This window comes from Geotrypetes seraphini, chromosome 13 (assembly GCF_902459505.1).
Source record: "Geotrypetes seraphini chromosome 13, aGeoSer1.1, whole genome shotgun sequence".
Classification (NCBI taxonomy): domain Eukaryota; kingdom Metazoa; phylum Chordata; class Amphibia; order Gymnophiona; family Dermophiidae; genus Geotrypetes; species Geotrypetes seraphini.
The window spans coordinates 55413800-55426622 of record NC_047096.1 but is presented as its reverse complement, the minus strand read 5'-3'; the positions used below and the strand labels follow the sequence as shown (position 1 = coordinate 55426622).

The 12823-nt window shown below is 42.1% G+C and overlaps 1 protein-coding gene across 2 annotated transcripts in view; it reads left to right on the top strand.

Moving 5' to 3' along the window:
• Window positions 1–11302, top strand: part of LOC117347807 (zinc finger protein 2 homolog) — a 38270-nt gene extending 26968 nt beyond the window's left edge. The window contains exons 6-7 of one of the 2 annotated variants that reach the window (XM_033919202.1): window positions 1902–2009; window positions 7771–11302. In XM_033919202.1, the coding sequence (XP_033775093.1) occupies window positions 1902–2009; window positions 7771–9407 (1745 nt within the window). In that variant the 3' untranslated portion in view covers window positions 9408–11302. Of the gene's footprint in view, window positions 1–1901; window positions 2010–7767 lie in introns of both variants that reach the window. The other variant, XM_033919201.1, reaches the window with a different exon arrangement.
• The last annotated feature ends 1521 nt before the right edge of the window (window positions 11303–12823 follow it).

Here is a 12823-nt window from a genome sequence, read left to right as displayed (position 1 = left end):
GACTTCTCGAGTGCTGCTCCAAGATGCTAGACCTTCCTCCCACCCAGCAGCTTATGGGGCTCATTTTCAAAACTCAAAGATGTTAAAAAAATACCCAACCCAGCATAAATCGGCACTTAGATGATTTTCTCACCAAAACGTTCATGTTACAATTTTCAAAACCAGCTTTCTAGATGTCTTGCTAGACTTTTTTTCCGCTGAGCGTTCAAAGTTCAAGGAGGCACATTGGAGAAATGTTATGTGTGGGCTTTGAACTTGCTTAGCACTTAGATGTCTTGGGAAATGTTCAATTATCAGCGCAAGATGTCCAGGACACTATTTAGATGTTTTAGAAGTGTCTACATGGCACAAATGTACCCAAACTGACCAGATGACCACTGGAGGGATGAAGTCATGACCCTCCTAACCCCCCCAAATATCTGAATAAATCAGTACATACCTGTCTCTAGAACAGCAGCATCTGATATGGGAAAGCCTAGTAGAGAAGCAAGCAGGTATCTGGAGTAACCTGAAGGGCGGTGTGATAAACTGTAGAGGGAGGACCCAGGCCTATATCCCACTCCACCCACTACATTTATGATGGAAGGTGTGAGCTCACCAAAATCCTACTATGCTGCAATATAGGTGTCAACTTGGGACAATTTTGTGGTCAAAAATGGCCAAAAAGTTAGATGTCCTAAGGTTGGACGTCCTGAAGGGCAAGACATCTAAATAGGTGATTTTTGAGAAAATATGAACGTTTAACAATTTAAAAAATGGATGTTCTCAGTTCTCAGGCCCTCCAAATCGGATTTAGAGGCACTGTCATAAATGCCCCCCCCCCCCCCCAAGTTTTGTTCTCTGTGAGCCACACAGTGCTGTCAGATGGAGAGAAGCAAGCAGGATGCTGTTGCTGGAAGAGGCTGGCCAAAAGATGTTCTCTATTGGGATCAACAAGAATGAGGAAGGATGGCCAATCTGGCAGTGCCAGGAAGGAAGGAGACAGGAAAGATCACACTGACAGCAGTAGGGGTAGGAGTGAGGCAGAATGGCTCAACATGGCATCAGCAAGGTGGATGGATGCAAAGTGACTCCTTCCCCTCAATGAAAACAATGCCATGTGGAGACAGCAGCATGAGGGGGAAGGGGAGGGTGACCACCAGTATCCATATTAGGAAAGAGGATTCAGTAACCCACCCACTGGTAGTATCAGGAGGAAAGGAAATAACAGGATGTGTGCATCGGTAGCACCAGGTCAAAGAGTCCTCTAATAAATGGCATGTTCCGCAGCAGTTTTCATAACGTGACCATTTATTTTTTTCCCCAGAACGGGATCCCGGACCCCCTGGAAAACACCCCCATGGTACCTTTTTTAATCTCCCCCCCCCCACCGTCATACCTTTTTTTAATCTTGATGGCTGCCTCCTGATGTCTTCAGCAGCGGCAGAGCGGTACACCTGCCTGGTCTTGCGCCGCTTACTGAATGGCTGCCGTCAGTTCTCGCGGGACTCATACCGCTCTGCCACTGACATCAGGAGACAGCCATGGAGATTAAAACAAGGTATAACCGGGGGGGGGGGGTGGACCCCTGAAAACGGGACATTTCGGCATCGTGCCTCTGAAAATGGGACATTTTGGTATCTTGAAGCTGTGCTTCGAGATAATGGGAGAGGCTCCCTAAAAATGGGATGGTCCCGTTCAAAACGGGACATATGGTCACGTTATCATTACCATAGTATTGGTACAAATATGTTTCTATCATAGTTCATTTCAGAGCTAGAGAGTCCTCAATTCCTTCCTTCAGGATCTTATATTTTAGAGCTCATAAAATTCTTGTCTTCTCAGTTTCAGCCAAATGTTGCTTTTTTTAGGTCTTAGGTTTTTCTTTAAAACCTAAAGTTAGTTTTCCATTCTTTTTACAGGTAACCAAAGTTACACTGCTGAGCCCATGATAGAGATTGTGAAAATGGAAGAGGCTCCTGCCAGTGACCAGCTGGAGGGAGGAGAGAAGGATACCGATATCAAGAGCGGTGAGTTAAGAATTCTTTTATAATAAAATCCTTGCTTTGTGCTGTGGAGTATTTCTAAATTTTCACATAGATGGTGAATGTTACTAGTGATTTTCAGTTACATTTTTGTTTCTTAGTAATTACAATTCCTGTACAATCCCGCTGTATTCCTGGACAAGTAATTTATGCATCCCATATTGCAAGACTGCTTGTAGAAAGCCTCACTTACATAATTTTTTCAAACCCTCCCCTCTTATCTTAGGATTGCCTTCAGGACTCCAGTTGCTTTCCTACAAGTGAGACAATAGGAGCTAGTCTTTTCTGCTCATGTTTAATTTATTTTCCAATCAGTAATTTTATGTGTTTTGCATATTCGTCCTGCAGAGGTTCCCAGCAGGAACAGATCTGGCTGTGGTAAATCACAGACTTTGTGGATAACATCTGTTCCCAGGGGATTGGCTGCCTTGCAGTGCACCTCCAGGACAGCCTGTACCTTCACATTGGGGCACAGGGACTGTTCCCTTGGGAGTTGGCTCACCCCAGGTTGGTCCGCTAGTGGGTTTGAGTGCAAGCTGCATGTCTCCTTTGAGGTGTGCCCAGGATCGGAGCCGACTGCGTTCCTCCGCAAGGTCGCATGTGTGGTGTGTTCCCTGGGTGGCGTAAGTCCCCGGCCGTTGGTGTCAGGCCGGAGGGGCAGTCAGAAGACCGGCGGTCCAGTTTGCAAAGCTTGTTGAGGCAGAGGATCTCTCTGTAAGCTGTTTCAGTTTCCTTACTGCAGCTTCCAGCACCACATTGCACAGTGTGTATAGGGCTGATAGCCTGTAACAGCAAAGAAAAAATTTAAAAATTTAAATTGAATCAGGTTGGGCAGACTGGATGGACCATTCGGGTCTTTATCTGCCGTCATCTACTATGTAATTTGGGGGGGCCTTAAAAAATGTTTTTGGGGCAGTTTGGGAATTAGCCCTAGTCTGCTCCCCCCCTCCTAAAATCCTTAGTGGCTCCCGTGAATTCTCACTTATCGGGCTTACTCTGCCGGGGAAAGGATGCATGCTGAGTACCTGTGGAGCCAGCCTGCTTTGTGTTCCTTCAAGAACTCAGGGTCCATTTCCCTGGGAACTTGCTCACCTGCTGATTTATCAAAGACTTGAGTGCAGGCTTGGGGCTCCTATGTAACAACCCTTGGGGTTTTAGGGAGCCGACTGCAAATTTTATCCCACTAACACGTCACATGGATTTTCTGGAATGGGAGTCTGTGGTCGGAATCCGCCTGACCAGCAGCCAGAAGATCTCAAGTGGTGAATTTATTCCTGGCACTTTCTGAGGCAGAAATCCTTTCCCTGCAGGCACGTTGCTGCAAGCTGACAGGCACCAGAAGTCAGTGAGTACTCTCATTCCTTATGGGGAAAATCAGGGAGAGGAGGGGGGGGGTCTGAAAAAGCCAGATACAAAGATTTCTGGGGCTAAAGTTAGGTTCCTCCACCTCCAAAAACCTTTTTTCAACATTTTTTCTGTTTTTCAGATAAGCTCCCATGGACCATTTTGGGTGTGAGTTTTCTGGCAGCAGCCATCTTGGATTTTTAGTGAAGGGAACGTCCAGGCCAATTTTCTCAGCAGGCACACTCTGTATTTGGGGGGGTGGTCTCTGCCTCAGAGGGCAATCTCCCTTATTGTGCAGTGCTGGAGAAGAATGGAAATGGATCCCATAGCCACAGTCAAAAACACGAAGGCAGATCGCTTCTATAGTCGAAGAGCCAAGCCAAGAAGCACATAGCTAGACAACCTGGTTGAGCTCTAGCCCACAGAGTTCCTACTTTGTGTTTCTACCATGGGCCATGGTGGGCTGGATCATCTGCAGAATAGCGAGCCACTGGACTGGCCCCATCGGCCTTGGAATACAGATCTGGTACACCTCTGAAGAGGCAGATCTCTCAGGCTGCCAGTTCATGTAGGCCTCCTCAGCCAGGGTCCAGTTCCTATGGAAAATCCAGAGTCCTTTGGCCTTACGGTATGGCTCTTAAGTACACGGCCTTAACTCATAAGGGTTACTTTGAGGTAGTCATTGCGACTCTCTTTAGAGCAAAGAAGCCTGTGATGTTTGCAGCTTTTGTGAAGACAAGGTGTGCCAAGGATCAGGTGAAGCCTGACGGCCCCCATCCCAGTGATTATAGCATTCCTGTAAGCTGGACTAGAATAGGGCTTTGTGTCTCAAGGTACTTTAGGGCTCGGAGAAGTATGCAGTCGCTGGCATCTCACCCAGACATCCCTCAATTTTTAAGAGGGGCACTCAGATAGCGTCCCCCCCCCCTGTGTAGGCCGTTTCCGTCTTGGGACCTTAATGTTGATCTGAAGGGTCTCGTGGGCTCCATATGAGCCCTTGCTAGGCACTTCCCTCTTGGATCTTATGGTCAAGATCGTGTTTGTTGTTCCCATAGTTTCAGTGAGATGGATCTCAAAGTTACAGGCTCTCTCCTGTAGTGAACCATTCCTCAGTTTTACAGAGTCTGGTGTTTCTCTGAGGACCGACCCTTTGTTTCTGCCGAAAGTGGTTTCTGCCTTCCACATCAATCAAGAAATTCACTTACCCACTTTTCATCCCACCGGCTCGGCAAAGCAGGACAGGATTTTACAGAGGCTGGATGTGCGCATGGACAATTACATGGAGAAGACTAATGAATTTCGCCTCTCCAACCACTTTTTTGTGCTGATCAGCCAGTTGAGACTGGGCAAGACAGCTTCCAAGGCTTTGATTGCTAGATGGATTTGCATGGCAATTTATTCTTCCTACATTGCCTGTGGAAAACCTCCCGTCTCCATTGCAGCTCATTTGACTAGAGGCGTGGCAGCTTCCTGGGTGTAGTCCTGAGATGTTTCTCCTGATGAAATCTGTAGAGCAGATACCTGGTATATTCTCCATACCTTGATAAGATTCTTCAGTAGGGATGCCCTAAGGTTGATCGTGATTGACCAGTAGATCGCAAAGGCAACGTGAGTCGATCACGTTGCCTTTGTGTTCTGTTCTCCCTGTTTCCCTGACGCCCGATCAGGTGCGTTCAAGCGCCGGGCCCACAGCCTTCCCTCCCTGATGTCAATTCTGACATTGGAGAGGAAGTCCTTGTTGGGGAGGAAGGCTTGTGGGTCTGGCACTTGTACGCACCTGACCTGGTGTCGGGGAAACAGGGAAAAATCAGCAGCGGTGGCTTGGGAGGCAGGGAGAGAGAAAGAAAGACAAAGAAAGAAAGGGGAGGGGGCAGAGAGAGAGGAAGAAAAAGTTGGACTCATGGAGTGACAGAGAGAGATGTTGGTTGGGGAATGGAATTAGGTCTGGAGGAGAGGAAGCATGCAGGAGACAGAAAGAAGGGAAGAAATATTGGATGAACAGTCAGAAGAAGGAAGTGCAACCAGAGACTCATGAAATCACCAGACAGCAAAGGTAGGAAAAATGATTTTATTTTCAATTTAGTGATCAAAATGTGTCCGAATTTATATCTGCTGTCTTATTTTGCACTATGGCCCCCTTTTACTAAACCGTGATAGCGGTTTTTAGAGCAGGGAGCCTATGAGTGTCGGGAACAGCTCGGGGCAATCAGCGCAGCTCCCTGTGCTAAAAAAATGCTATCACAATTTAGTAAAAGAGGAGGGGGTATATTTGTCTATTTTTGTATAGTTGTTACTAAGGTGACATGTGCATATTTCTGTGGAAAAAAACCTGAATATAAATGATAATTAACATTTTCTCTGCGTACAGTGTGCTTTGTGTTTTTTAAAATTTTATTATTGGCAGATGTGAGGAATGCAGGTTATGAAGATATTCACAAATACTCAGTAAAATTAAAAATAGTTAAAATGAAATCTTATTTGGAAGAAGAAAGGTGAGTGCTATGTATACCCTGCATCTTAGGGGGTCATAAGATGCAGTTTCTTTACTTCCGCTAAATGTCCTCAAATCTATGAACAGCCTGTACAGATTCTGTGGGCTAGAATAGGAGAGCAAGGAGAATTCTTTTCAAATTGTCCTGTCCCTACTTTGTTTTATTTTTCCACAGATATATTTCTGCCTAAGGTAAACGAAAAAGAAATACTGTGTATTCTGGATTGGTTTGAGATGTTGGGTAGCATTTGAACTATCATCTAGAAGGATCCCGCTCTTTGGTACCCTGACCTTCTTTATCTTCCTAGCTCCTTTCCTATAATCCTTCATTGTAGCTCCTTTTCAACCTAACCCTGTAAACCGTGCCGAGCTCTACGCTTGTGGAGATGGTGCGGTATACAAACCTAAGGTTTAGTTTAGTTTAGTTTAGATCATTTTGACTTGCTCATTTTAAATGTAGCTTCAAGCCAAAAAAGTGTGGGCACCCCTGTTCTACAGTATAGATGTAGTGTCTCGAGAGGATGCTGCTTTTGGGCCCTCGATACTGCAGGTAGACTCATCTGTCCCTCCCTAGACATCTGCCACTGCTTTGGTACATCAGCTATAGTACATAATTCTATGTATTTGCAACAGAATGGAAGATTAAGTTCTTAACTTGTTAATCTTCTTTCTGCTATAAGACATAAGATTCTGTACCTCCCACCCTGTGAGACTTTTGATTCACCTGATTTCTGCTTCAGACATTGCCAGTGTCCGTCATGGGACCTATTCTACTGTATCTAAGATTTCACAGAGACAAAACTACAGGAACAAGAGAACACCTATTCCCTTTCTTCTTTGGAGGGTGTTTATGGCTCCTACTAGTTGCACTTAGCTAATCATGTGCTTAATTTATTTTCGATTGTTAATTTTTGTTAATCATTATTCTTTTGTCATAAGTTACAGAGCAGAACAGAATATGGTCTGTAGCCGGGGAAGTTCCTTGTGCCCCTCCTTCTCTTTTCTTCTGTTTCAGTGCAGTTCGATTGCCTTGGTACTAACTGAAGCTGTTCTCCACTGCTGAAGGGGAGGAGTTCAGAGTTTTGCATGACACCCTTCTGCAAAGTTCACAACAACTTGGAAGCAAGAGCTACAGTACAGAATCCTATGTCTTCTATTAGCAAGCATACTGTTTTTCTAACAGATTGCAATAAGAAAGGTATAGAAAGATTCACACAGACGGTAATTGAGATTATGATTCTATTTAACCAACAGATGCAATAACAAGGGTAAAGTAGAGTACTTGCCAGAAGGAAATTGAAACAACAAGCATATACTGCTTATGTAATAGAGAAAATGAGAAGGGATAATGACAATAGATGGTAAAGCAAATCGAGAGTACTGAGAAAGGCTTCTCCCCCCTCCCCAAACCAGCCAGCCACCAGCCCAGAGGGGAAGGTGAGGCTCGCTGGTAGAGCTGCTGCCTCTCTACCCAGAGGTTATGAGATCAAATGTGACTCTGGAAAAGTTACTTAAACATCCAGTGCCCACCGCTTTGAATGTCAGCTTTGAAATGCCAAAGCCACAAAAAGGCAGTATACAAATCCCCTTTCCCTGTCAGCCCAAGTTGCTTACGTCAATTTGTGAAGGCCTCCTCAAGCCTTTAAAAGTGGCAGCCAGTCCAGACAAGAAGAGGGAGGACCGTGACTGTGACCGTGCCCCTGTAGCTAACAGCCACCATGTTACTTATGGCCATGAACCATGTGGCTCACAGCCTCCTGTTTATATGAGATATGGAGAAATTCCTATGGGGATATTTACCAGTGCATATCTTACTTACCTACCCCTGTGGAGACTCAGCAAAGCAATTTTTTTAAAGATTATTCAATAGCTGTATAATTTATGTGTATAACTCTCATTTTTATCCAGCAGATGATGGATTTAGCAAGAGAATGAGAGAGGGCAATGGGCAACAGATCAAGGAATGGAAACATAAACAATCCTACAGAGACAGCACAGATCCTTTAGCTGATTGTGCGGGAGGTATGAGTAAAGTTATACCATCCAGCGTTAAAGAAGAACTTCAGAATGGAGCCATGTCCAATGCATGTACTGACCAAGGGAGAAATTCCAACAATTTTTCAAATCTTGCACAAAATCAGAGACTTGGTGGAGAGAGACTGTTTCAGAGCACTGCAAGTGAGGAAAGGTTCTCTGAGAATTCTGACCTGACAGAAGAGAAAAAAATTCACGAACACAAGTCATTCCAATGTACTGAAAGTGAAAAATGTTTTACATATAAATCACAGCTTCTAATTCATCAGAAAGTTCACAAAGGGCAAAAACTACCAAAATGTTCTGTACATAATAAAAGTTGTACTCAGACATTTCAACTGGACAAACATGAAGAAACCAACACTAGGAAGAAAGAAGTTCATGAAATGAACCTCCAGGGAGGAAAGTTATTTAAATGTTTAGTATGTGATAAAAACTTTAGTCAAAAACGTAAACTCAGAGTTCATGAAAGAATTCACACTGGAGAAAAGCCATATAAATGTTCTCAATGTGGTAAAAGCTTCAATCAAAAAAGTGACCTTAAAATTCATGAAAGAATCCATACTGGAGAAAAACCATATAAATGTTCTCAATGTGGTAAAAGCTTCAATCAAACAAGTATTCTCAGAACTCATGAAAGAATCCATAGTGTAGAAAAACCATATAGGTGTTCTCAATGTGATAAAAGTTTTACTCAGACAAGTAAACTCAGAACTCATGAAAGGATCCACACTGGAGAAAAACCATATACATGTACTGAATGTGGTAAAAGCTTCAATCAGAAAATTATCCTCAAAATTCATGAAAGAATTCACACAGGGGAAAAACCATATAAATGTTCTCAATGTGATAAAAGCTTCAATCAAACAAGTAGTCTCAGAACTCATGAGAGAACGCATTCTGGAGAAAAACCATATAAATGTTCTCAATGTGATAAAATCTACACTCACACACGTAGCCTCAAAATTCATAAAAGAATCCATACTGGCGAAAAACCATATAAATGTTCTCAGTGTGATAAAAGCTTCAATCAGACAAGTAGTCTCAGAACCCATGAAAGAACCCACACTGGAGAAAAACCATATAAATGTTCTCAATGTGATAAAAGCTTTAGCGTAAAAAATAATCTCAGAACACATGAAAGAATCCACACTGGAGAAAAACCATATAAATGTTCTCAATGTGATAAACGCTTCAACGTAAAAAATAACCTGAGAACACATGAAAGGATCCACACTGAACAAAAGTTATTTAAATGTTCTCAATGTGATAAAAGCTTCAATGGAAAAAATAGCCTTAGAATTCATGAAAGAACCCACACTGGAGAAAAACCATATAAATGTCCTCAGTGTGATAAAATCTACGCTCACACATGTAGCCTCAAAATTCATAAAAGAATCCACACTGGAGAAAAACCATATAAATGTTCTCAATGTGATAAAAGTTTCAGTCGAACAAGTATTCTCAGAACTCATGAAAGAATCCATACTAGAGAAAAACAGTATACATTCTGAATGTGATAAAATCTGCACTCAAACAGGTAGCCTTAGAATTCATAAAATAATCCACATTGAAGATAAACCATATTCTCTGTTTGCTATCTTTAAACTCTAATAGGACATTACGTCCTACTCATATCTTTCTAATTGCCTCAGAAGTCTTTTATGAGGTACTTTGTCAAATGCCTTTTGAAAATCTAGATACACATGCTTATTTGCCACTTTGAAGAAATTGGTGAAGGAAGCGCTCTCTTGACTAAAATCCATGTTGGCTTTGGCTTGTTAATCAATGCTTATGTATATGCTCTGTAATTTTGTTCTTTGTAATAGTTTCTACCTTTTTGCCTGGCATCGACATCAGATTCACTGGTCTATAATTTTCTAGATCACTTCTGTAATCCTTTTAAAATTGGTGTTAATTGGCCACCCTGCAGTCTTCCAGTACCATGCTGGATTTTAAATTACAAATTCTGTTACATCAACTCAGGAGTCCGTATGTGATCAATCCATTCCCATGAACTGGATTTGCAGAAGTGAGAATACTTAAAGCTTTCAGTACCTCACACATACATACAGAGCACAGAGCCCCTTCCAGTTTTTGCTTCTGCAAGTGAACTATACAGAGGTGCTTCTGCTCTGTTTAGATTTTTTTTCTTTTTCTTGTTCATTTTACTGAGGCTTCAGTGCCCTGAGACCTCATACTTGGGGATTCTCTGTCTGGGCCAGACTACACCACCTGTCCTGGCCTCATTAGGAAGGCTCTCCACATGGGATTCACAAACTGGGGAGAAGCTTTGTATAGGGGAAGTAAATGAAGCTTGCGGATTCTCCGGCAGGGCTCTCATGAGTTGTTCAGACTCCACACACTGCTGCTCTCTGTTAAACTAGAGGCTTCCTTCATGAGCAGCTGGAGTCACCTGTCTGATTTCTCCTTGAGAACCACAGTCTTTGGGAAAACTTTAATCCCTGGATTCTGAAAAGTTGTATAAGCTAATTAATCAGGTTTGAACAATCAATAATTGGTGTTAATTGGCAGTCATCAGGAGTTATATGCAGATCTGCCCTATGCCCTATTCTATAACTTGTGTGCCTAAGTTTTAAGGTAGGAAACTCCAAAGGGGGTTTGGCCATGGGAGGGGCATGGGCAGGTCAGGGGCATTCCCAGGATTTAGGCACAATGTTTAGACTAATCTCATTTACACACTCAACTGCCATTCAAAAGGGTCTTAAAAACTGTTTAGCCAGGCATATGGAGAAATGTCAAAATTAGTTGATTTTACTGTGATGCAGAGCTTTTATGTTTGTGTTTTGTTCTAGATTTTATTATTGTTTATTTTCTTTAGATAATGATCTTATGCTCCGCCTAGAAGGTTTGATAGGTGGATTATAAAGAATTTAAATAAATTTATGTTTACCAGCTTTTGGTAGGCATAAGTGCTCTTGCACAAGTTGCGCACTAAGCTAGTATTCTGTAAAGATCATTCCATGCAGAGCACTCTTTGTACCATGCCAACTTACCCCCTCTTTTACGAACACATAGCACGGGTTTAACTGCGGCAGCAGTAACTGCTCCAACGCTCATAGAATTCCTATGAGCGTCGAAGCAGTTACCGTCTCTGCAGGTGCTATGCGTATGTAAAAGATGGGGTTAGTGTGGATCAGCCTAGCACCTAACTTTGGGTGTCATTTACTGAATTCTGCCCCCCACTCCCGCAATATGGTCAGGACAGCACCATAAAAACTATACCTCATGGTAACCAAATGTCATAGATCTAATATTCTCTAGGTCAGTAGTCTCCAACTCCAACCCTTTGCAGGGCCACATTTTGGATTTGTAGGTACTTGGAGGGCCTCAGAAAAAAATAGTTAATGTCTTATTAAAGAAATGACAATTTTGCATGAGGTAAAACTCTTTATAGTTTATAAATATTTCCTTTTAGCTAAGTATTAATAATAATATTGTAATTTATAGCTAAAGAGACAGGATCAAGAAACTGTTTTATTTTACTTTTGTGATTATGATAAACATACCGAGGGCCTCAAAATAGTACCTGGTGGGCCGCATGTGGCCCCCTGGCCATGAGTTTGAGACCACTGTTCTAGGTAGAAGGTATCTTTAAATCCCACGGCCTGATTTTTTTTCCAAATGCTCTTAATAAGAAGTTACAACAACAGAAGACAAGCCACATTAGCTCCTTAACCATAGACAGAGAAGCATATGTAAAAGGTCTTCAGAAGCGCCACTCAAACAGCATATCAATTTTCCTTTGAGTGTTTTTCCTCATTGGCCTTTTAGTTTTTGCTTTGTTTTGTTTTTTGCTTTCCAATTACAGTAAAACCTTGGCTTGCAAGTAACTTGGTTTACAAGTGTTTTTTCCAAGACAAGCAAAACATTTGATTCAATTTTAACTTGATATACAAGCAATGTCTTGCAATACAAGTACATACAGTATACACACATCACAACTGAGCCAACGGTTCTTCTCTCTCTGACGCTGTAAGTGTAGTGACTGTTCTAAATGAGCAAAGTCTTGCGATACGAGCACATATAGTATACGCACGTCACATCATCACAACTGAGCCAATGGTTCTTCTCTCTGATGCTGCGGGAGTGTAGTGACTGTTCTAAATGAGCGAGGTCTTGCAATACAAGTACGTATAGTATTTTGCATTAAAGTTTTTGGGTTGTGGAACCAATCGTCTGAGTTTCCATTATTTCTTATGGGCAAATTTGCTTTGCTAAACGAGTGCTTTGGATTATAAGCATGCTTTTGGAACAAATTATGCTCGCAAACCAAGGTTTGACTGTATATAACTTTTGCAATTGCTCACTTTACTCACAGTTTAAATTAAATTTCATATGGTATCATTTGCCACTTATCTTTTAGATGAAGCTCCAAACTGCTGCCAACATGCATGTTTAAAAAAAAAATCTGCATCAGGGCAGGGTCACTAAAAAGCAAAGCAGAAGAGAAAATCTAAGGTTTGTTTAAAAAAATAAGTCTCATCAAACATTTTAAAGTTAACATACACTTCATGCTTACTTGATCATTCTCCACTAGATTCTCCAATAATTTAACAATGTTGTAATATGGCCATCCGACGTTCAAACCACCACTAAAATCGGCTGTTCAATGATGTCATTGCTTACGAAGCATTCATCCAATTAAGTTTGGCATTCAGTCCCATAGGTTCTAAGGATTTTAGTTCAAAAAGCCAGTGTTGTTCTTTATAGTTTAAGAGTGTTTCAATGTTGCCACCCTCCCACCCCAAAACAATTTCTTCTAGGATATGCCATTTAAAGTCCTATAAAGTGTGACCTATTTGTTCCCAATGGCACAAGTGGTACCAAATTTTTTAATTAGCCCCACCTTTTATGAAATCACGTTAGGGTTTTTTATCACCGGCAGTGACGGTAAAAGCTCTGACGC